The 22,559-nt window shown below is 40.7% G+C and overlaps 1 protein-coding gene across 8 annotated transcripts in view; it reads left to right on the top strand.

Annotated features, from left to right (window-relative positions):
- Nucleotides 1–22,559, top strand: part of PRKN (parkin RBR E3 ubiquitin protein ligase) — a 1,238,243-nt gene that overhangs the window by 570,682 nt on the left and 645,002 nt on the right. For all 8 annotated transcript variants that reach the window (XM_070377000.1, XM_070377003.1, XM_070376999.1 and 5 more), the window contains one exon: nt 898–981. In XM_070377000.1, the coding sequence (XP_070233101.1) occupies nt 898–981 (84 nt within the window). The remainder of the gene's footprint in view (nt 1–897; nt 982–22,559) is intronic.

Genomic DNA, 22,559 nt, shown 5'->3' with positions numbered 1-22,559 from the left:
CCTCTTTGGGTTCCCTGTGGGCCTGCGCGCAGAGAGGTCGCTCTGTTGTAGCGGATGGTAGATTTCCAGAAAAGTATGAAACTCTCTTCTCACCCAGTCTTCTGCCTTTTGTCTTCCTTGGTGTCCTGGATTCACATCGTGCTATTATTAACTGTAATTCTCACGGGGCCTCAGAAGGGAGAAGGGGATAACGGAGTCTGCTCAGCCTGCCGACTGCAGCCGGGGCTCTTGCCGGCTTGCTGACCCTGCTCCAATGTGCCTGCTTGCCTGCTGAGTGGCTTCAGTCGTGTCCAACTCTGTGCGACCCCGTCGACTGTAGCCCACCAGGCTCCTCTGTCCATGAGATTCCCCAGGCAAGAATACTGGAGGGGGTTGCCATGCCCTCCTCCAGGGGATCTTCCAGACCCAGGGATGGAACCCACCTCTTTTAACCTTTCCTGCATTGGTTGGCAGGCAGGTTCTTTACCTCTAACCACCTGGGAAGCCCCCTTATTTCACTGCTGCCCCCCAAAGACTCCTTTTGGATGCAATTTGCAAGTGTGTTTTCATTCAAAATTTAGCAACTGAAACTGAAATGAACTTAAATGTATTTAATTACGTTTGTAAACAATCAAATGTAACTGCGAGGGGAAAGGACTCCATGTATATGTGATACACATTTGGAGCAATATGCCAAATATTACCTTAGTGCGTTGTTGAAAATAGTTTTGACCTAGCAGATCCCCTTGCAGGGCCCCGAGAACCCCCCAGGTCTATGTACTGTACTTTTGATGATCACTGGACTAGATTTTACTTTCATTATCATTTTATAACATAAACAGTACAATGTGTTAGTGAGTACATTTATTTTATAATTTGTGCACCAAGAATGCCCTGTTTTGTTTATTTTTTTCCCAGGGTCCTTCTTGCTGGGAAGATGTCTTAATCCCAAACCGAATGAGTGGTGAATGTCAGTCTCCAAACTGCCCTGGGACCAAAGCGGTAAGTACGGGTCCAATCTGTTCTTTCATTATGACATCTCCAGCGTTTACTGGGAAATGAGATTACAGACAAAATGCTCATTGAATATTTTCCATCCATTTTTTATATTTACAAAAAAGGTTATCAGATTCAGAAGAGTTCATAATATTCACCAAGAATTCTGACTGTATCATTGCCTTCCGGTGTCATTTTCCAGGAGACTTAGCCATTTGGAGTGACTGTGTTGAAACAGGACAATTTAAATTCCTCATAAGACGATATTCATGGACTATAAAGAAGATTCCATTCAGAGTTTGGCAAAAGAAAATAACAAAGCTATACATTCATGCTTTTCCTAATGCTGTGATATTTTACCTTTTCATTCCCTGTCATTCAGAATCACTCTTTCTACCTTTCTTATTGCTTTTTGGACACAGTGGGCTTTTAGAAAATCTAGAATGGATGGCCAACTATAAATGCAATCACCATCCTCTGTTCACTGTAATCCCATTTTCTTTGCAAACATATGGCATATCTCTCATATAGACCCTAGGTATTTTAAAAATGAGACCCTAATGTTTGTCTTTGGATATTGTTACAATTTTTACTTTGTAAAATATTTTGAAAAATAATGTTATTATTATGGTCATGTTTGTAATTTGGATATTGTTACAATTTGCAAGGCTTAAAAATCATTCTCCATCAGTTGGGACTGGGGACACTGAAAATTAATGCAAATTGTGTTGATAGTCTTGCTTTTTCTTACTTGTTGAATTTTCAACTTACTTATGTATCAATACATAATGCTTAGTATAAATCAATTTATATTGAGGTTTTATTTAATAATGTAAATCATGGTGAGCTGATACCCCATAGCATCTTTACAGCAATGTGAAGTTCTTTGAAAAATTGACAGTCCTGCCTACACACTATATAAAAATACTGAATTGAAGTAAAAATACTTATCTTTTAAAACTTACTTATGAATAAATCAATTTATATTGAGACAGCATGGTGAGCTGATGACATAGTGAAAAATACTGAAAAAAAATACTTATCTTTATAGGCCAAAAGTTTATAGGCCAAAAGTGTAAAGTATATATTTCTGGCTGTTCTCCAGAAGGAAAATCCTTTGAGCTAAAGTCACTCACCAGTAGGGGTTAGGGCTTCAGACCGAGAAGACACTGGTGAGTTTAGGGCCTCATCGGGGTAGAAAATGAAACCACAGAATTATATTAAAGAACCTCCTGTAAAACATGATCTCCTGGGATCAATTGGAGAGAGGAATGTTCTAAGGATAGTTGCCTATTTTATTTTCACTCTAGATAGAGATGTTAAATTAAAAATTATAGTAATTGACAGCAAATTAGCTAAATGGGTTAAAAAGTGAGTGAATATATGAAAGAGAAATTATAACTTAGATCTGAAATTTGACCTAATAGAATATACTTAAAATAATAAAAGAGAAGTTAAACAACATGGAGGTTAAAATTAGATTTCCGAAGAAAATCATAGAGAGAACAGTGGAAAGGTAATATTTTAAAAGGTAATGAGGTACTTACCTGGCAGTGATTAGGACTCCGTGCTTCCACTGCAAAGACACAGGTTTGATCCGTGCTCAGAGGACTAAGATCCGGCATGCCACATGATGCTACCAAAAACAATAATAAATATAACGAAGCAGGACTTTCCACAATTTTTAAGACCCAAGAATCCCAAGGGGTAAGAATAAAATGAAAGTCACACCTAAATCGATCAGTGAAACTGTGGAACATAGAGGTCAGAGAGAAAATTTGAAAAGCAGCAGAGTCAAGAACGGTTGCCACACAGGAGAAAGAATCGATAGTTATTTAACCAGTAGCAACATCAGAAGGCAGGTGAAATGGGAACAGAATCTTCAAACCTGAATGAAAATAAATGCTAAACTAGAATTGTATTTAAGAAAAATCTTCTAAAAAGTTAAGAACAACAACCAAAAAGGCATTTTCAGGTAAATAGGAAGTCAGGGAACCAACTTCCATCTAAAACTTTCAAGTAATTTCTAAGTTAAATTATTTCAGGAAGAAAGATAATGATCCCAGAAGAAAAGCCTGAAATGTGAGAAGGAATGGTTGGAAAAAAATGGAAAAAACCTAAACAAAATATAACAATCAGTATGATAACATTTAATGATTGGAAATATCCGTAAAGATAATATAAAGTTGCTGGGCAATATTGCATGTAAGCATGGAGCATAAAATTAAAGCAATGTGAAAAGTTTAATTCCTTATTCTTTGTCCTTATATTAAAACCATGTTTCTGGATTGCACTTTTACTGTGCAGCTAAATATAAACCATGTCTCTTCTATTTTCTAAAGCTTTGAATGTAGTGTTTGTTTCTTAAGAAGGTGAGAGGATAGGCATTTTAAGTAGTTTATTATTTTTACATTTATGGAGTATTTTAAATTTTGAAAGTTTTATATAAAGTATATGTTATATTATCATAAAACCTTCAATTTCTAGCACTTGAATAAAATATCCATATACTTAAAATTCAAAAGAGTAAGTTCTGTAATGTATTCTTAATTAATATTTATGCACTTAAAGATTAGCTCAGTCATTTTACATAGCAGTAACTTTCACCTTAGTTTATAAGACTACAAATAGAAACTTGACCTTACCTACGCTTCAGGCAGAGAAATCTGAAATGAAGTCAGTTCTACACTTGTCACTGCTGTCTTAGAAAGAAGCATCACAGTAGTTCTGAAAGATGTCTTACCTTTTTATAAAAAGAATTCTAGCCAGCTCAAAGGGTGTGCACCTGAGAATAAGTGGAACAAAAATCAATTAGCATTTTTTCCATTAGTGAAATTAATTCAACTTTGGATATGATATGGATTTTTTTATGTGCCTGGGGGAATACATATCTTTTCTTACTTGCACAGATGTAGACTGAAGCATACCTAGAGCCTTACTCTCTAGGCATTATTCCTGAGTTCCAAATCACAACATTTAAAAGTGAGCATCCCCTGTTTGTCAAACACTCCCCTGTGAAGGTGTCTGGCTTAGCAGTGCTTTTGTGGTAATGAAGGGTTTCTTAGCCAACTGTGAGATTGTTGCCTTTTCCCTCACACCTGACAATTGAGCAGTGGGGTTCAGGATCAGGAATAATTGCAGGGGGAAAAAGATGAAAAAAAATTTTCAGTTATATCTTGTCTTAGTCTGTGGAGACTGCTATACCAAAGTGAAAGTCGGTCAGTCGTGTCCAGCTCTTTGCAACCTCATGGACTATACAGTCCTTGGAATTCTCCAGGCCAGATTACTGGAGTGGGTAGCTGTTCCCTTCTCCAGGGGATCTTCCTAACCCAGGGATCAAACCCAGGTCTCCCTCATTGCAGGCGAATTCTTTACCAGCTGAGCCACAAGGGAAGCACAAGAATATTGGAGTGGGTAACCTATCCCTTCTCCGCTGATCTTCCCAACCCAGGAATCAAACTGGGGTCTCCTGCATTGCAGGCGGATTCTTTACTAACTGAGCTGTCAGGGAAGTCCCAAGGTATCATAAATGGAGTGACTTATGAACAACAGATACTTACTTCTGGCGGTTGTGGAGGATGGAAATCTAAGATTAAGGCACCAGCAAATCCAGTGACTGGGGAGAGCCCGCTTCCTCGTTCTTAGGTGGCATCAGCTCACCAGTTCTTCCTGTGGTGACCAGGGCAAAGAGCTCTGTGGTGTCTTTTAATACAGGCACTAACCCTATTCCTCAGGGTCCTGCTCTCGTGACCATATCACACTCTAAAGGCCGCCGCTCCACATACCATCACAGCCAGGATTATGCTTCAACATATGAATTTGAGGAAAAGACAAACATTCAGATCATAGCAAAGTAATAAATAAAGTAATAAATAACCAAGGTCATTATGTTTATGCCTATTAAGGGGTGTTGATTCTACCACTTAACAGCCTATAGCGTGCATCATATTTTATATCTTTGAAAAGTAATATTTGCTTAAATTCTTTTTTAGATTGATTTTGACCAGAGTTAAGCTCTTTTACATAGAATTTTCTTTCTTATCAGAAACAGTTGAGAAGAATCTCTTAAATAGCTCAAAGACTTATTTCAAGTGAAACTTGGTACTAAAAACTATCCTCTGAATTATAATAAATGATGTAATTATTAAACTCAGTGTAGCAAATGGAGAGTTTTCATTTTACTCAATACGTAATTTATTTCTTTCATTTCTCCCTGTTAGGCTCAGTATATGTCAACTGGAACATTTGTTTGAATATGTTAATATTCATAGTCTCCATCTTTGGTTTCATCTTCTGGGAAGATGTTGACCAGGAAACAACGAATATTAAATAAGTGTAACCAAATATTGAACAATTTTTACTTATAAACCATTTGCATATTTTATGTCCCAAAGTTCCTTACTGATGTTTCAGTTTAAATCAGGTTACTGCGCTTGAAGAGCTCTTTTTCTTTTGGTTTCCTTTTATATCATTTTAGGCTTACCCAGGATCTCATAGAATGAGTCTTAGGGTTTCTCGGGATGGTTTGCTGGTGCAGTTCATATGTTCTTATTTTTTCCAATATCTAATAATAATGGAAGATGGGCTTTGTTTTGTTTTTAAGAAAAAATCTGAGGTTGACCAAATCTGAGGTTCCCTGAGACAGCCACAAAGGAAAGCCTTCATGTGCACAGTCTAAGAGCCGCTGGCTGCATATCCTTGTGTTGCCCAATCTTACCTGCATTACGCAGTAACCCACACATCACAAGCATCTCCACATGTGTATTTACACAATCCCAGCCCTTGTGGTCCAGGGGCCTCATCAAACCTCAAGGGCCAGCTGGGTGGAGGGGGAGAATGGGGACAGAAGGCAAAGAGGAAGGCCACACCAACGCATCCCATTCTGCCCTCATCCCTGGCGGGAGAGAGATGCTCGCCCTGTCCTTACACTGCTCTCTACTTATATTTTCGCAATTCTAAGTAAAGTAGAATTGCAGTCAAACTCAGATTATGATTGAATGGTATCTCAGCGTGACAAAATGTTCTTTTTTGTCTGACATGCAATTTGGGTGACAAACTAGAAAGTTCTTACAGCATTTTTCAGAAACCTATCAAGTATTCAGACTCAAGGACAGTTTATTTCTAAATCAAGTTTTGAGTAGTGGAAAACTTGTGGGGGAAAATAGTGTGATTTTTTTTTCTTTTAAAAAATAAGGTAAAATTTAAAGATACATATTTTTTTTTGCTGAGTCGCTCAGTCGTGTCTCACTCTTTGTCACCCTGTGGACTGTGTGGCCCCCCCAGGCTCCTCTGTCTGTGGGATTTTTCAGGCAAGAATACTGGAGTGGGTTGCCATTTCCTTCTCCCAGGGATCTTCCCAACCCAGGGATTGAACCCGCGTCTCCTGTGTCTCCTGCACTGCAGGCAGATTCTTGACCCACTGAGCCATAGGGGAAGCATGTATCTACATCTATATCTGTATCTATATATCTGTCTATATGTATACTATTGTAGAATCAGCTGAAATTTTGTGAATTAAAACAAAACCTTTTAAATTTTATTTATAAATAAGTCCACTGTGGAAAAAAATGTCTTTTTTTTTTAGGGAACTGAAGAAATTGAGGTCATTTTTAAGAACTCATAGGTATTTGTGGCTCTGAAGTCTAGACTCAATTCCATTCAGTTTTCCTTTTTCTGTGAAATAACCCTGTTTTTATTTGAGTGCTTTTACAACTTAGTGGAAAATTAGATCAACAGTCACCTTCTCCATAGTATTGCTAAAGACTCTTGTACACTCTTGCAACACTTAATCACCAAGGAAAGGAAATCAGTGTGTGTGTACACAGCAGAGTACTGACACACGCAAGATCACCAATGTCCACACCGTAGTCCCACAAACATACCCTTGTTAATTTATGCTGCCATTTTTTCAAGCAAACGTGCAGTTTCTTTAATGTACATTTTAAGTATTGAAAATAATTCTTGCTTCCTCACTTCCAGGAAAACCCTAATCTGTGTGAAGTGTAAGTTGCTTTTTCACTTGATGTGCTATAATTCATATCTTACTTCATATACAGAAGAAAATCATGAATATTACCACAATGCTGTTGAGATATGAGCAATTTTAAGCATTTTTATCATCCCCAAAGGCTTCATAAGTTACTTCTTAATTTTTCATCTCTCCATGGAATGATTTCAAACCTAGATGTGTCAGTGAGAGGCTCTGTTGAAGGTTATGTTGTGGTTTTAGACAAGGGCCCCAGAACACAAAGATATGACAGAGGAATTTATCATGATTAACCAAAAAAGCACTTCAAGACTGCTGGGTTTTAGATTAGGAGAGAGGGTATATCGATTTACCTGAGAAGATAGCAAGAGGTGTGATAAGATAATTTCAATAGATTTATAAATGAAATTCTGAGAACTGGAGCAAAGAAAGATTAAATACCCCTGTAAACATCACCAAATTTTTCAGTTGGGATGGTAGATTAGACCTAAATGGAAATACCAGGAATTGGGGACTGGAGGTCAGACTGTGATAGCCTCTGAGCAGACACACAGGAGGCTAATGGAGTGAGAAGCATAGAAGGAAGATGTAGGAGTAATGGGCCAAGAGAATGAGGCCTGCTTCTCCACCAGGAAATAGCCTTCTTGATCCTTCAAGCAGGTGATTGATGTGTCTTGGAGACCCACACTTCATCATGCCTTGATGGCAGTCATTAAGAAACCATCATCCCTCTTATTCAGGTCAAGCTAGCTCTCAGAAAGTTATCAGAGGCCATGATAAAATTTAGTTTGTAAGATATATGCTGCAAAGCACACACTTAAACCAGTTTACCAAACTTGAGATGTTGTACAGAAAATATAATTATATAAATAGAAAATAGCAGTGGAGAATAAAATCAAAACTGAGAAGAATTTCATGCACTATTGACTCACATGTGGGAAAACATTTAGTTCCACTAATATTTAGAAAACAGACATAGTTTGGGATCCTCATGTCTGAATTTCCTAAAGTAGGTAATTATCAGTACTCAGTACTCAGTATACAGAGTATACAGTCCTCAGTACTCAGAATTCTGGAAAATAAACTCAGTGCTGCTCATCATATGTGAGTGTTTCTGTGAGATGTAGAGAAAACTTTTATGTGTAAAGATGGAAAAGCAAATTATAATTTAAAGTGTGTATTTTTCCATTGAGAGAAATATAGTTGTTTTCATACCAAGTATATTTTGGTTATGTTATTCACTGCACAGAAAGCAAAGACTGACCTTCAAGCACTGGAAATCTGGTTGGGAAGATAAGACTTTACAGAAATGACTTCAATTCGGATTGAGCAGCGCAGGGAAAATGTGCACTGACCTTGTCTTCTATGCCGGCACTAGGGACAGAAAAGAGAATATTTCATTCACTGCTCTCATAGTTTGGGGAAGACGTGAGTCAGGGTGGGCTCCACCAGTGATGGTTTCTATCCTGAACTACGTCTTGATGAAGATGGATATGAAGGAGAGCAGAAGACTTCACCGTGTGAGAAAGAAGAAACAAGACAAACCGGTGTCTCCCAGAGGCCAACAGACCGGCACACAGCGTGTTTTTGCGGGGGCTCAGAGACGGCAATTCCCTCAACAGAGGTGAACAGAGAAGCCTCTGGAGCAGTGGGCTGAGTCAGGGACAGTGGAACTTCCACAGGTAGTGATGTCGCCAAGGTTAGGAGCATTTTACGAGGCAGAGGAAATGACAGGAGTTGTCGTTATTGTTGTAGCATTGAGTCGTTTCCCACTCTTTGCGGCCGTATGAACTGTGGCCCACCAGGCTCCTCTGTCTGTGGGATTCCCCAGGCAAAAATACTGGAGCAGGTAGCCATTTCATCCTCCAGGGGATCTTCCTAACCCAGAGATCAAATCCAGACCTCCTGTATTGGCAGGCGGTTTCTACCACTGAGCCCCCAGGGAAGCCCTAATGACTTAGAAAACTAATGGTCATTGATCCCTTATTAGCTGCCAGATCTCTGGCAGGCCGGAGACTCAGCACTCCTGTGGGTGCAAAAATCAACGTCCTCTGCATCCACGGATGTTCTCTCCGTCCTGACGAGCTTGGACTTGTCACCAGGGAGGATGAAAGCAAAGCCCGGGCGTTACAAAGACACGAACCGGGATGGCTGCCTAGAGTCTGTGGGTTAGGGCACCCCTGATGGGAGGCCAGCGCTGGAACCTGCAGGCTGAGTCAGAGTTCCTGGTGGAGAAGCCGGAGGATAGCTTCCGGCAGAAAAGACCCTCTTGCACGAGCCCTGCTGTGAGAGAACGCTCTCCTAGAAAGTATCTGGAATTCTAGACATGACAGAAAGAGGAGGCGGCGCACTTCCTCCCTTTCCCGTGTTTGTTATTTTTATTTGGGGGATTTTACATAGAGGATTATGACTGGTTATAGAAGGAATCTCACCACACGAAACTTTGGATATTTTGAAGGCTGAAAGAGAAGTTGAGCTGGCTGGCATGCGAGATATGATAAAAAACAAAGAGGGAAAAAGAAAATCGAAGTATACAAAAATTAAAGATTATTTTTACACACTACTGTCCTTAAATCCCTGGTAAATGTGTGAATCAAGGTAAATGAGAATCGGCATTTTGCCTTCCTTAAAGCTAGAAACAACATACAGATGAGATTTTAGTTTAGAGCTGATTAGAAGCGGCACAGTTTTCTTGTATTTATTGGGTCATTAAGAACAGCCATATGGTTTCCTTGTCTCATCCGTTCACGTTTCTCCAGTATGTTCCTCAGTGGGGGTCTGTTTAGTGGTTGATTGAAATTCTGTTTTTCTTGGTTAAGTCTCTGTTATCTGTAATCACCAGGAGTGAATGACCCAGCATAAAGGGTTTCCTCTCCACTCCTTTATTGCCACCCTTACTGGAAAACTGGGACCATTTTCCTTTGCCACTAACTTTTGAAAATATCAGAGGGTCGCAAAGAGTCGGACACACCTGAGCGACTGAACTGAACTCAGCTGAAAATGGGTTCCTACGTGAAGTGAAATTTGAGACTGTCTGAGAGTCATCCCTTCTTCAGGATGACCCAGTTGACTGGCATTGTTTGCTGAGCAGTTGAGAAGCAAGTTAGCGTGTCTGTTTGTGACTCCTGTTTCTAAGTGTGTGTTTGTTAACGTCTGTGTTCTTTCCACTTCTCCATTTGTAGAGCACGTCCTGTGCCTCACTTCGGAAATTATACTGTTTGCGGAGATTCAGGACTCAATAAAGCTTCCTGAGTTTAAGAAGTAAACAATAGTCTATTGGATCATGTGACTGTTTATATCTGTAGATTTTCGTACCTTATTCAGAAATTCAGTATTTTCCTGGACCCTAGCACTGTCGTTTTCCCTCACAGTTATCTCGTTTATTAGTTTTATACCTGCCTTATAAAAACAAGCCATTTCAAAGAACCATTTCTCCATGTGCTTCTAACATTCCATTAAAACTTACACTGATGTTCACAATTATGTCATTAAATGGCTTTATGTTAAGCAGTTAAAATTCATATCACTTAGTACAATGTGCAATATATAGAGAACATTCAGAGAATCAATTCTAATTTAGTATTTAACAGTGAGTACTAATAATTATTATAATGCATGCATTTCAATTTGGACATTTTCTTGATTGAATAATGAAATGCTTTAAATAAGTTCATTGCCTAAGGACTGCAGTTCTGTCATGTACTTTGGCGATAAGATGTTTATCTCATGTGGATAAAGCAGATAAAATTGGAGACAACTCTACACTGCCCAGCTATGTGGTTACAGCATATGGCTGCATAAGAATAAAACCACAACAATAGAAACAAAAAAAGTACATTTTATTGGAGTTGAGCTAAAGAAGCTCTTTGGAGATGGCTTGTGTTTACTCTTATGAAATGAGCAGAGTCAACTGAACTGTGATAAAGAAGTTGCCACTGAAGAATAGGGTTTATCAGTCATGGTTATGGGACTACCTAGATGAACTCTATGACCACTGGATCCCAATAGAGCAAATAATGGAGAGATTCCCCATATCAGAGGATTAGTCAGGATGCTACAAAGTCATGATTACTACAAACTAGGAATTATAATCCACTAATTCCGATTATGATACACTGTTTAAAGCATTTGTTGTTGTTCAGTCACTCGGTCCTGTCGGACTCTTTGCAACCCCATCGACTGCAACACGTCAGGCTTCCCTTTCCTTCTTCATCTCCCAGAGTTTGCTCAAACTCATGTCCATGGAGTCGGTGATGCCATCCAACCATCTCATCCTCTGTCATCCCCTTCTCCTCCTGCTTTCAATCTTTCCCAACATCAGGGTCTTTTTTCAATGAGTCGGCATTTCACATCAGGCAGCCAAAGTACTGGAGCTTCAGCATCAGTCCTTCCAATGAATATTCAGAGTTGATTTCCTTTAGAATTGCCTGGTTTGATCTCCTTGCCGTCCACAGGACACTTGAGAATTTTCTCCAGCAGCACAGTTCGAAGGCGTCAGTTCTTTGTTGCTCAGTCGTTTGTACTGTCCAGCTCTGGCATTCATATGTGACTAGTGGAAAAGCCATCGGTTCAGTTCAGTGCAGTTGTTCCGTCGTGTCCAACTCTTTGCAAACCCGTGGACCTGATCTTCTTCACTTCAGGTGGCGAAGTATTGGAAAAGCCGTACCTTTGACTATATGCATCTTTGTAGGAAATGTAATGTCTCTGCTTTTTAATACACTGTGTAGGTTTGTCATAACTTTTCTTCCAAGGAGCAAGCATCTTTTAATCTCATGCAGTTTAAAGCATAGTCCTTTAGAAATAATGGAAAGCCATTGTATTGAGTACTGTAATTTATTCTGAATTTCCCACATTTTCTTTCCAACTGTCACAACTAAAGTACTAAGCGTTCTACCACAGATATCAACTCCCCCACTTATTAGGTACCAGGTGCACCATGTGGTCATGCCAGAGAAATTAAAACACAGTTATGTATCTGTGCTGTGCTGTGCTTAACCACTCGGTCGTGTCTAGCTCTTTGTACCCCATGGACTGTAGCCCGCCAGCCTCTTCTGTCCATGGGAATTCTCCAGGCAAGAATACTGGAGTGGGTTGCCATGCCCTCCTACAAAGGATCTTCCTAACCCAGGGACTGAACCCAGGTCTCCCACATTGCACACGGCTTCATGGGCGTCTGAGTCACCAGGGAAGCCCTATATATCTGTTAATATCTAATTTAATTCTGTCTACTCTACCTGAGGCTATACTCTGGTCTCTGATTTCTGTATGTATGTCCTAAGTCACCATTAACAATATATTTCCAAATGATTTTTGCCTGATGGTTTATTCTTCCTGTGGTTATTGTGTAGCTTAACAGACAGAAGCGTGGCCAGTGAAATAAGAGAAGCTTAATCTGAGCTTTTCCTCTCACGCTTATAGTCTAATAGTCTTGGACAAAATCTTCACACTCTGGTCAGTTTTCTCATTTGTGAAACAAATATCCATGACTTTTACACAAGGCAGTTGGAATGAGTAAATGTGATAAAGGATATGTAAAGTGCTTGCATCAGAGTCTCCTATTGTAAAGGGATCAATACATTGTAGTTATTACCATAGCTGTTCTTATTCTAATATATTGACTTTCACTAGGTTTGACCTCTGGCTTTTTCCACCAGTACTGTGGTCAACTGACCCTCATGCCACTGTAGTGATTGTAATTTCTACAAATAACACCAAGTATTCAAATCGATAAAATTGCTCTGACAATAACTTTGCAGCAGACTGCAACATCTGTAGTTTCCTTAAATTAAAATGTACTCAATTTGAATTTTATATAATACATGTATGATTGTGACATAGATAAAATTCTCTACCAGCTGATCTGGAGGAAAAAAATAAATAACTTAGTCAAAATCACTTAGAAAAGCGTTGCCGTTGACTTTTTTCAGAACTATGCACCAGGATAATTGTCGTAATATATTATTATAAATGGTATACTTGAACTGCAGTTTAAAACTGTGATGCCTCCATTATTTTCATAATAAATGTTGCTTTTTCTCATTATAAGAACATAATGTGTGCTGAAAAAAAAGAATACCCTTCATATAAAGTGAAGGCTAAAACTTAGGTTTAATCAAACCACGTGGAGAAGATCACTGTTGACATTGGGAACGCACTCTCTTCTGATGGTTTTTAAGCTATTCATGTGTGTCTGCACAGGAAAACGCACTGTTTTGTAATGAACTCATATCTCATGTATTATTTTGTAATTTGTATCTTTTACATCATATATTGTTCTCATTTTCCTATCAACAGATACAAGTCTACATGGTTGTTTTATGATTGATGCTATTCTGATCTGTTTAGTGGTCCCCCACCGGCGAATGTTTAAGCTGCTGTACATTCCGTGATGTCTCTTGTGTACATCTCTGAACACGTGGCTGGTCACACAGTTTTATTTATGTGTTTTTGACTGTGCTCGGTCTCTGTTGCTGCACAGGCTTTTCCCTAGCGCGAAGGCCTGGGGGCTGCTCTCTTGTTGCAGTGCATGGCTTCTCACTGTGGTGTCTCCCTTGTTGTGGAGCAGGAATCTGGGATGCACAGGCTTCAGAAGCTGCAACACGTGTTTGTGGCTCACAGGCTCTAGAGCACAGGCACAGTCGCTGTGGTTCACGGGCCCACCTCCTCTGAGGCTTGTGGGATCTTCTCGTAACAGGGATCAAACCCTTGTCTCTGCATTGGCAGGTGGACTCTCCCTCACTGAGCCACTAGGGAATCCTTGGTCACATTTGCAGAATATAATTTTAGAAGAAGAGGTGCTAGGTCAGAAGCATTTTGCGTTTAAAGTGTTATGATGCTTAATTCCAATAGGGCCTCAGGAAAGTGCACACCTGTTTTCACTCTCCCTAAAACTAACCCACTCCAGTATACTTGAATGGAAAACCCCACGGACAGAGGAACCTTGCAGTCTACAATCCTTGAGATTGCAAAAGAGTTGGACATGACTTAATGACTAAACCCAACAAAACTATTAGAATACAGTTTATTCATTTTACTCTTTATCAGTGTTTTCAGTGGAACACTGTATCTCATGTTAAATTACCTGTTCCCAATTACTAGGGAGCATGAGTAGGTTTCCATTATTTATTGCTCATTATTGTGGCTATTTCCTTTCCTTATGAGGACCCATTTCTTATAGTAACGCTTTATCATAGATACTGAAAATATTTTTTGCCAGTAAGTAATTTAACTTGAAAGTCTTTCTATGGTGTTTTAGAACTATTTAGAACCAGAGATCAAATTGCCAACATCTGCTGGATCATGGAAAAAGCAAGAGAGTTCCAGAAAAACATCTGTTTCTGCTTTATTGACTATGCCAAAGCCTTTGACTGTGTGGATCACAATAAACTGTGGAAAATTCTGAAAGAGATGGGAATACCAGACCACCTGACCTGCCTCTTGAGAAATCTGTATGCAGGTCAGGAAGCAACAGTTAGAACTGGACATGGAACAACAGACTGGTTCCAAATAGGGAAAGGAGTATGTCAAGGCTGTATATTGTCACCCTGCTTATTTAACTTCCATGCAGAGTACATCATGAGAAATGCTGGGCTGGAAGAAGCACAAGCGGAGTCAACATTGCCAGGAGAAATATCAATAACCTCAGATATGCAGATGATACCACCCTTATGGCAGAAAGTGAAGAGGCACTCAAAAGCCTCTTGATGAAAGTGAAAGAGGAGAATGAAAAAGTTGGCTTAAAGCTCAACATTCAGAAAACGAAGATCGTGGCATCCAGTCTCATCACTTCATGGGAAATAGATGGGGAAACAGTGGAAACAGTGTCAGACCTTATTTTTTTGGGCTCCAAAATCACTGCAGATGGTGACTGCAGTCATGAAATTAAAAGACGCTTACTCCTTGGAAGGAAAGTTATGACCAACCTAGATAGCATATTGAAAAGCAGAGACATTACTTTGCCAACAAAGGTCTGTCTAGTCAAGGCTGTGGTTTTTCCTGTGGTCATATATGGATGTGAGAGTTGGACTGTGAAGAGGGCTGAGTGCCGAAGAACTGATGCTTTTGAACTGTGGTGTTGGAGAAGACTCTTTAGAGTCCCTTGGACTGCAAGGAAATCCAACCAGTCCATTCTGAAGGAGATCAGCCCTTGGATTTCTTTGGAAGGACTGATGCTAAAGCTGAAACTCCAGTACTTTGGCCACCTCATGCGAAGAGTTGACTCATTGGAAAAGACTCTGATGCTAGGAGGGATTGGGGGCAGGAGGAGAAGGGGACGACAGAGGATGAGATGGCTGGATGGCATCACCGACTCGATGGATGTGAGTCTGAGTGAACTGCGGGAGTTGGTGATGGACAGGGAGGCCTGGCGTGCTGCGCTTCATGGGGTCGCAAAGAGTCGGACATGACTGAGCGACTGGACTGAACTGAGAACTATTTAAGCCAGTTAACGATGATGTGCTTAACTCACATAGCATTTAAGGAGTTAACTGCATTGTCTTCTTTGTAGTATTAAGTCTTTGCAGTCATTCTTAGTAGAATCTCCTTGACATGCAAGATCATTATAGATGTTTACTGAAAAATTTTCCTAGTTTTTTTATTTCCATATCTTTCTCTTTAAAATATTTGATAAATGTAGATTTAATTTTAGTGTGAAGGATTTTATATGAATCTAATTTTACTTATTTCTCCTCCCAAAACTAACTTTGGGGTCTTATCTCTAGAGTCTGTCCTGCTCCATTAACATGTCTTTGTGCCTCCTGCATAGTTTTGATTACTGTAACATACAACATATTAGAACATAAAGTTTGAAAATAAATTTTATGAACTTGTTTTCAATATATGAGTTCAGCATGTTATCCCAGAGAAATCACAAGAGAATATTATCTAAACATAAATTATATGTGGCAATGTGGGCCTTGTTTTTGAGCTCTGAGCTGTTTCCAGAAAAGCTAACACTCCCCCAAATTAACCCCTTAGAATTTTATTGGATACATAGTACAAGCTCTTGGCTAGTATTTCTGGTTGACCAACAGTTCCAGCCATATATACATATAGGCTTCCCTGGTGGCTCAGCTAGTAAAGAATCTGCCTGCAATGCAAGAGACCTGAGTTCGATCCCTGGTTTGGTAAGATCCCCTGGAGAAGGGAATGGCAACCCACTCAGGTATTCTGGCTTAGAGAATTCCATGGGATCACAAAGAGTTGTACACAACTGAGCGACTTTCACTTCTCTCTCTCTCTCTCTCTCTATCTCTCTCTCTATATATATATATGATTAACATCTCATGGGATAATATATACTTTGTCAAGTTTTTTCTTTTACTTGCCAAACTAGAGTACTTGATATAGTTACCTGGAAGACTGTTATTCTTCACAGATATTCAGCATTTTTCAACTTGAATAAAGTTTGTTAAATCAGTTATCTTATAGTAGGCTTTTAAAAATTATTATTTCTATTTGGTTTGTGAATTACTTTTTAGGGAAGCTGCTACTGCTACTGCTGCTGCTAAGTCGCTTCAGTCGTGTCCGACTCTGTGCGACCCCATAGACGGCAGCGCACCAGGCTCCCCCGTCCCTGGGATTCTCCAGGCAAGAACCACTGGAGTGGGTTGCCATTTCCTTCTCCAATGCATGAAAGTGAAAAGTGAAAGTGAAAATGAAGTCGCTCAGTTGTGTCCGACTCTTAGCGACCCCATGGACTACAGCCCACCACGGCTCCTCCGTCCTTGGGATTTTCCAGGCAAGAGTACTTTAGGGAAGCTAGGTATTACTAAAACTAGCACTCCAGTGCTCTTTATCATTTTGCTTTTCTGAATCTAACGTCCCATTCTGTCCATCTTTCAAGTGCATGAGAGTGTGCTAAGTTGCTCTTCGTGCCAGCTGTCTGCGACCTCAGGTACTCTCTGCGATGCACCAGGCTCCTCTGTCCATGAGGTTTCCCAGGCAAGAATACTGCAGTCGGTTGCCATTTCCTTCTTTAGGGGACCTTCCCAACTGAGGGATCAAACCCGAGTCTCTAGCATCTCCTGCATTGGCAGGTAGGTACTTTATCACTGAGGCAACTGGGAAGCCCCATCTTTCAGGTATTACCATGTAATTTTCTTAAGTAGTATGGAATTTCTAAAAACGCAGACAAGCAGGAAGGAAAAGAATAATTTACATGGGCTATCCTTGTTTTTATCTTCTCTACTCATTTTGGCTTGATTTAGGAAAGCAGCAGAGTATAGCCTTAAAAGCATTGGAACAAGAAAGACTTGGATTTAAGACACTAGTTCTATGCAAGCCCTGCTAGTTGTGTGACCTTGAGCACAGTTTTCGTTCTTTTTTTGAATCCTTTTTAAAATTATTGAGTTATAGGTGATCTGTTGTTATCGTTTAGTTGCTAAGTCACGTCTGATTCTTTTGCAGCCCCATGGACTGCAGCCTGCTGGGCTGAATACTGGAGTGGGTTGCCATTTTCTTCTACGTGATTGAGCTTAAAAGCATTTGTATGGCAAAGAAATCCATGAAAAAGGCAACCTACTGAATGCGAGAAAATATGTTCAAATGATATAAGGGGTAGTATCCAAAATATATAAATAGCACATACAGATTGATATAGTTCTTTTTTCAACATAGGAAGTGATAACAGTATCTGCCATGAGGGTTGTTTTGAGGTGATAGATATACATAAAAAGCAATTACCACAGTACCAATACATAACAGGCACTCCCTAAGTTTTGCCTATTATCTATTATTAGGCAAATCTAATGCCAATCCAAGACTACTATTATGTAAAGCTTTAAAAAATATAATATGCTTGTTGATATCCTCTATTTTTCAAAATTCTTAAACAATATAATACTATGTTGTCAAACATTATTTGTGCTATATTTTAACAATTAACTTAAAAGATCTTAAATATCTGAGGAAATCTTGATAAGTAACAGAATTGGAGGTATCTTACTCCCTGACTTCAAAAGTATAGTTACCAAAGCAGTGTGGTAATGGCACAAAAATTGATACACAGATCAATGGACCAGAATAGGAGCCCAGAAATTAACCCCTGCACTTACAGTCGATTAATCTACAACAATGGGGAGAAAAATATACCATGAGGAGAAAGTCCCTTCAATAACCAGGTCTCAGAAAACTGGACATTTCTAGGTAAAAGAGTGATATTAGAACATTTTCTCATCTGATATACAAAATAAACTCAAAATGGATTAAATACCTAAATGTAAGACTGCAAGCCATGAAACTCCTAGAAGAGAAACACCGACAGTTTCTATGTGGCATAATACTGTCAGATTAGAGTCAAAAGAAAGATCTTATTTATGTTGACCATACTGACTCATGCATTCAACAAGTATTCATGAAGTAGGCATAATTCTAGATTATCCAAATAAAGAGGTAAACAAAAAGAGAAAAGATAGAAGGAAAATGTGCAATGTTCTATGCAGTCAAATGAATGAACAGCACGATTTCAGTTGATAGTAACTGATACAGGTTTCCTAAATCCATGGATTTATTTTCTGGTAAATTATTAAGAGGGAAGCATTTCTAAGACAATGTTAATCAATTTTAAACAATCTACTCTGAACAAAAAGAGAACCTGTGAGAATGATCAGAACTCAAAATCTGACTTTCCATTTCCCTTCCCCTATAAACTGCTTGTAAGATGAAGTGTTGGGGCTAGATAATCTTCCAGGTTCCTGCAAACTTTAAATATCAGTGACCTTTATCTTACTGTAAAGAAGAAAGTAACATATCAGTAATGAGATAGCTAAGATACAGAAATATACAATAAAGAATACATGTCAATTACAGATCATAAATTATAATATTCTACCAATGTTTTATATTCCTTTGTAGCACATCTATTTTAAAAGATTTAATACAGTTAACAATTGTTTATATGAAGTGAAAAAGTTCTTTTCCAATTTCCTGTTCTCCTATGACGTTTTTAACTGAAGATATTAATAAATGTTTCACATGAAGAAAAATGCTTCAGAAGGAGGAAAGCAGGTCAGATTTCAGAACCATTAACCTGTTGCCCTAGCCCCTGATGTGCTCAGATGCGGTCTGTAGTCTGCACTCGTCCCACTCATTGTCTTCTCAAGGCCTTGAGAAAAGTGATGGCGGGCGGATAATCACAGCAAATGGGACAGGCGATCCAGGAGTCAGCGTCTGGAAAGAAAGAGTCCGAGAAACTAAGCAAGAGTTCCTCTAAGCCAAGAATCAACAAGTGGGTCAGGTTAAGGAAAAGCTAGGAGCTCGGAGAAGTTGGATCAAGCTTCTTTTATATTACAGTGAAAATCAGGAATATTACAGACACATCATGGAGCGGTCTCCCTACATGTCCGGAGCATTGAGTTTGTTTTAAAGGAAGAATGATGAAAATTCTCTAGCATGTTGAGGGAGAATCAGGTAATATGTATTAGAGCTGCTTGATATGAAGGTGACACAGGAGCAGGCAACACCCTTCACGCTTGGCAGAGAGCTCAGAAGGTTTGCGTGCATGCCTGCAACTGGAGGTTGGTGTACAGGGAGATGCTGAGTCGTGGTCCTGACCAGAGCGTGTTCTGGAAGGACGCTGGTTTAACAAGGGAGGTCTAAGGCAGATGTAGGACATGCCTGGCACCCTGAAGAATGGGGAAGAACACTTGTCCGTGTTGAAGGGCAAAAGGAAGCCTTGATTCCAAAAGGATGGGACTTCGGTAAAGGTGTACAGATGAGAATTAGTGTGCCCTGCAGCAGTCAGACTGGCCTCTGAGAGCAAGAGGCAGACATGAATAATAGCAGCTTCTGAGATGTTTCCCGTAATTGGGACTGTTTTATGTGCAGAGCACACCCAGTTCCCAGCAGTGATCTCTTAAATGGAAATGTACTGACCGGAAGCATTTCCTAATATAGAGGCAAGATCATTTGTCAACGGGTGGGAAGGAAAAGGTATTGGTGTAAGGGGAATAGAAAAGATTTCAGACAGCTGTTCTGGGAGAGTTCCAGGAATTTTGGGGACAGTATGCAACAGAAACGGTGTGGGCTGTTGGGATGGCTTTGCCTAGGTTCCAGGTCAGTGAGCGTGGACTGACCCTGGACTTGGTTCTATAACGTTTGCCTGTGAAGCTTGATGGTCTGACATGAGGATCAAGCTGGGAGTAGACTGGGGACATTGTTGGGTGGGGACAAGGTGGGTGGGAGCGGGTGGAGCAGTAAATCCAGGTCTGGTGTGGTGCCGACCTCGGGGACCCTACAGGTGAGGAAACCCAGCTTTGCAGGAATCTGGCAAACGGTCACACTGCTTTTGTCTTTACAGATTGAATTGATGTTGAGCCGCTTCTTTTCCTCCCTTAACACTCACAGTTGCCTTACCTGAGACAGCCAGAAAGTGATAGTGTCCTCAGCTTTAAAGCCAGCCCACACACTAATCTCATCCCTCCATAAAGAACAATTGGACTAGCATCCGCAGCTTTTATAAATTACTGAGATGATATAATTGAGATGACACATTTTTAGGTTACGGCATATACCAGCAAATGAAACTTTTGGTCTCTCAGTCGTGTCCAACTCATGGACCCCATGGCCGTGTTTTAGATAAAGCACATCAATGAAGAGCTGTACTAACCCCCGGCCCTTCTGTCCATGTGACTTTTCTCAGGCAAGAATACTGGAGCGTTGCCATTTCCTTCTCCAGGGGAATCTTCTCAACCCAGGGACTGAACTTAGCTCTCCTGTATTCCAGGCAGACTCTTTACTGCAGATGGTAAATGCCTGCAAAATGGGAGACCCTGGTGTGCTCCAAGGGTCTGGAAGATCGCCTGGAGAAGGAAACGGCAACCTGCTCCACTATTCTTGCCTGAGAGAAGTCCCAAGGACAGAGGAGCCTGGTGGGCTACAGTCCCTGTGGTCCCAAAGAGCCGGACATGACTGAGCAGCTAACACTCACTTTATTGTATTAGTAAGGAGTCATTCACATTATCCTGGTCAAAAAATGGGGCTTCCCTGATAGCTCAGTCGGTAAAGATTCTGCCTGCAGTGCAGGAGACCCAGGTTCAATCCCTGGTTCGGGAAGATGCCCTAGAGAAGGAAATGGCAAACCACTCCAGTATTTCTGCCTGGAAAATCCCATGGACAGAGGAGCCTGGCAGGCTACAGTCCGTGGGATCGCAAGAGTCGGAGATGACTTAGCAAGTAAACCACCAAGTCAAAAAATAAATGACATCCAATATAACCCTGGACAATTAAAGTACAAATATGATATGGCATTTAGTGGGAGAAAAATGCATATGGGCCCAAGTCAAGATTGAGAATAAGAGATGTGTGGAAGCACAACTGCAAAGGAGCCAGTCCCCAGGAGCAACTTGTCCGGAGAGTGCAGTCCGCTGTCCTTGATTAACAGTGTCTGGGGCCCCGGAGCTAACACTGATGGTGAGACTGGTGTGCACACACGTGCGGAGTTCCGACACGGCAGCTATTCCTTGGGTTCCCCACCCATACATGTCAGGTTACCTCTTGTGGGAGAAGCCAGGAAGCCAAACCTTACCTTCAGGGGCTCACCTCACCAGTGAGCTGAAGACAAAAAATAACCTGAGGAAAAGACCTTCATTGGAAAGTTTAAAATGTCAGGGACTCAGTTTCCACATGGGGTTCTGGGGCGGGGCAGGGCGAGGGCAGCGGTGTGGAGACGGATCCCCATGTGATTCTGAAGCTCTCCTGTCTAGATGATCAGTGGACGGGCACGGTGTGCCAAGGTTCTGATTGTCTCTGGGTAGAAATGCAGTCCTTTTGATGGTTGGTGACAAAATCCCAGTGGTGGAAGCCTGTTCCAGCTGAACCTCTGGCCTATTTTATGCTGCCATCCTAAAGCATCGCTGTAAACATCACGTATTGCTTCTGGAGCTCTCCCCAGAACCAGTCGAACGTGCTGTCAAATCGCCACCTTTTCTTCAGTCTCCGCATCTCTCCCGCTGTGGTCTTTTCCCAGCCGGCTTCCCGGGTTACTGTCCCCTGTCCACCGTCACCCTGAAGTCAGTAAAGGATCCGTCCTCCTGACTTTAGTGGAGCCCATCTTGTGAAGACAGCAGTCCCCGGATCAAGGATGCCTGCTCCTGGTCCCCTAAGCGAGAGTGAGGAACTCTGCCTGGCATCAGGAGAGCCCCGCCTTAAGTCCACCAGTGCGTGTGATGCCAGGGCCTAGAGCCGGAATGCCTGTGCACACCACCCCTCAGGGCCTGTCCAAGGCCTTCTTTCACAAGAAACGCTTTCCATGCTCAGATGTTTGCATGAGATCACAGGAATGCACAGCGTCTTCGTAAAGAAGATGTAACCTGCCAACATGCACCCTTTAGGCTGACTTGGTCCAGAGCGCCCAAACCTCTCCGTTTCAGAGCAGGGACCCTGCCTTCATCATATTTTAAGCAAGATGTCCATTTTAGATGGTTTACTCAAAACCTCAGAATACTGTCTCCAAAGAGGAATTGAAATTTCCACCTTGTGAAACTGACTGCAGTTTTTAAGTGGCAGTTGTTTTAACTTCCTTCCATCTGCAAGGTTAGAACACAGACACACACATACTCACACATTTTAGAGCCGTGTTTTAGATAAAACGCATCAGTGA

Source organism: Bos mutus, chromosome 9, assembly GCF_027580195.1.
Source record: "Bos mutus isolate GX-2022 chromosome 9, NWIPB_WYAK_1.1, whole genome shotgun sequence".
NCBI classification, from domain to species: domain Eukaryota; kingdom Metazoa; phylum Chordata; class Mammalia; order Artiodactyla; family Bovidae; genus Bos; species Bos mutus.
The sequence above is the reverse complement of the archived record's forward strand: the minus strand, read 5'-3'. Positions and strand labels throughout refer to the sequence as shown.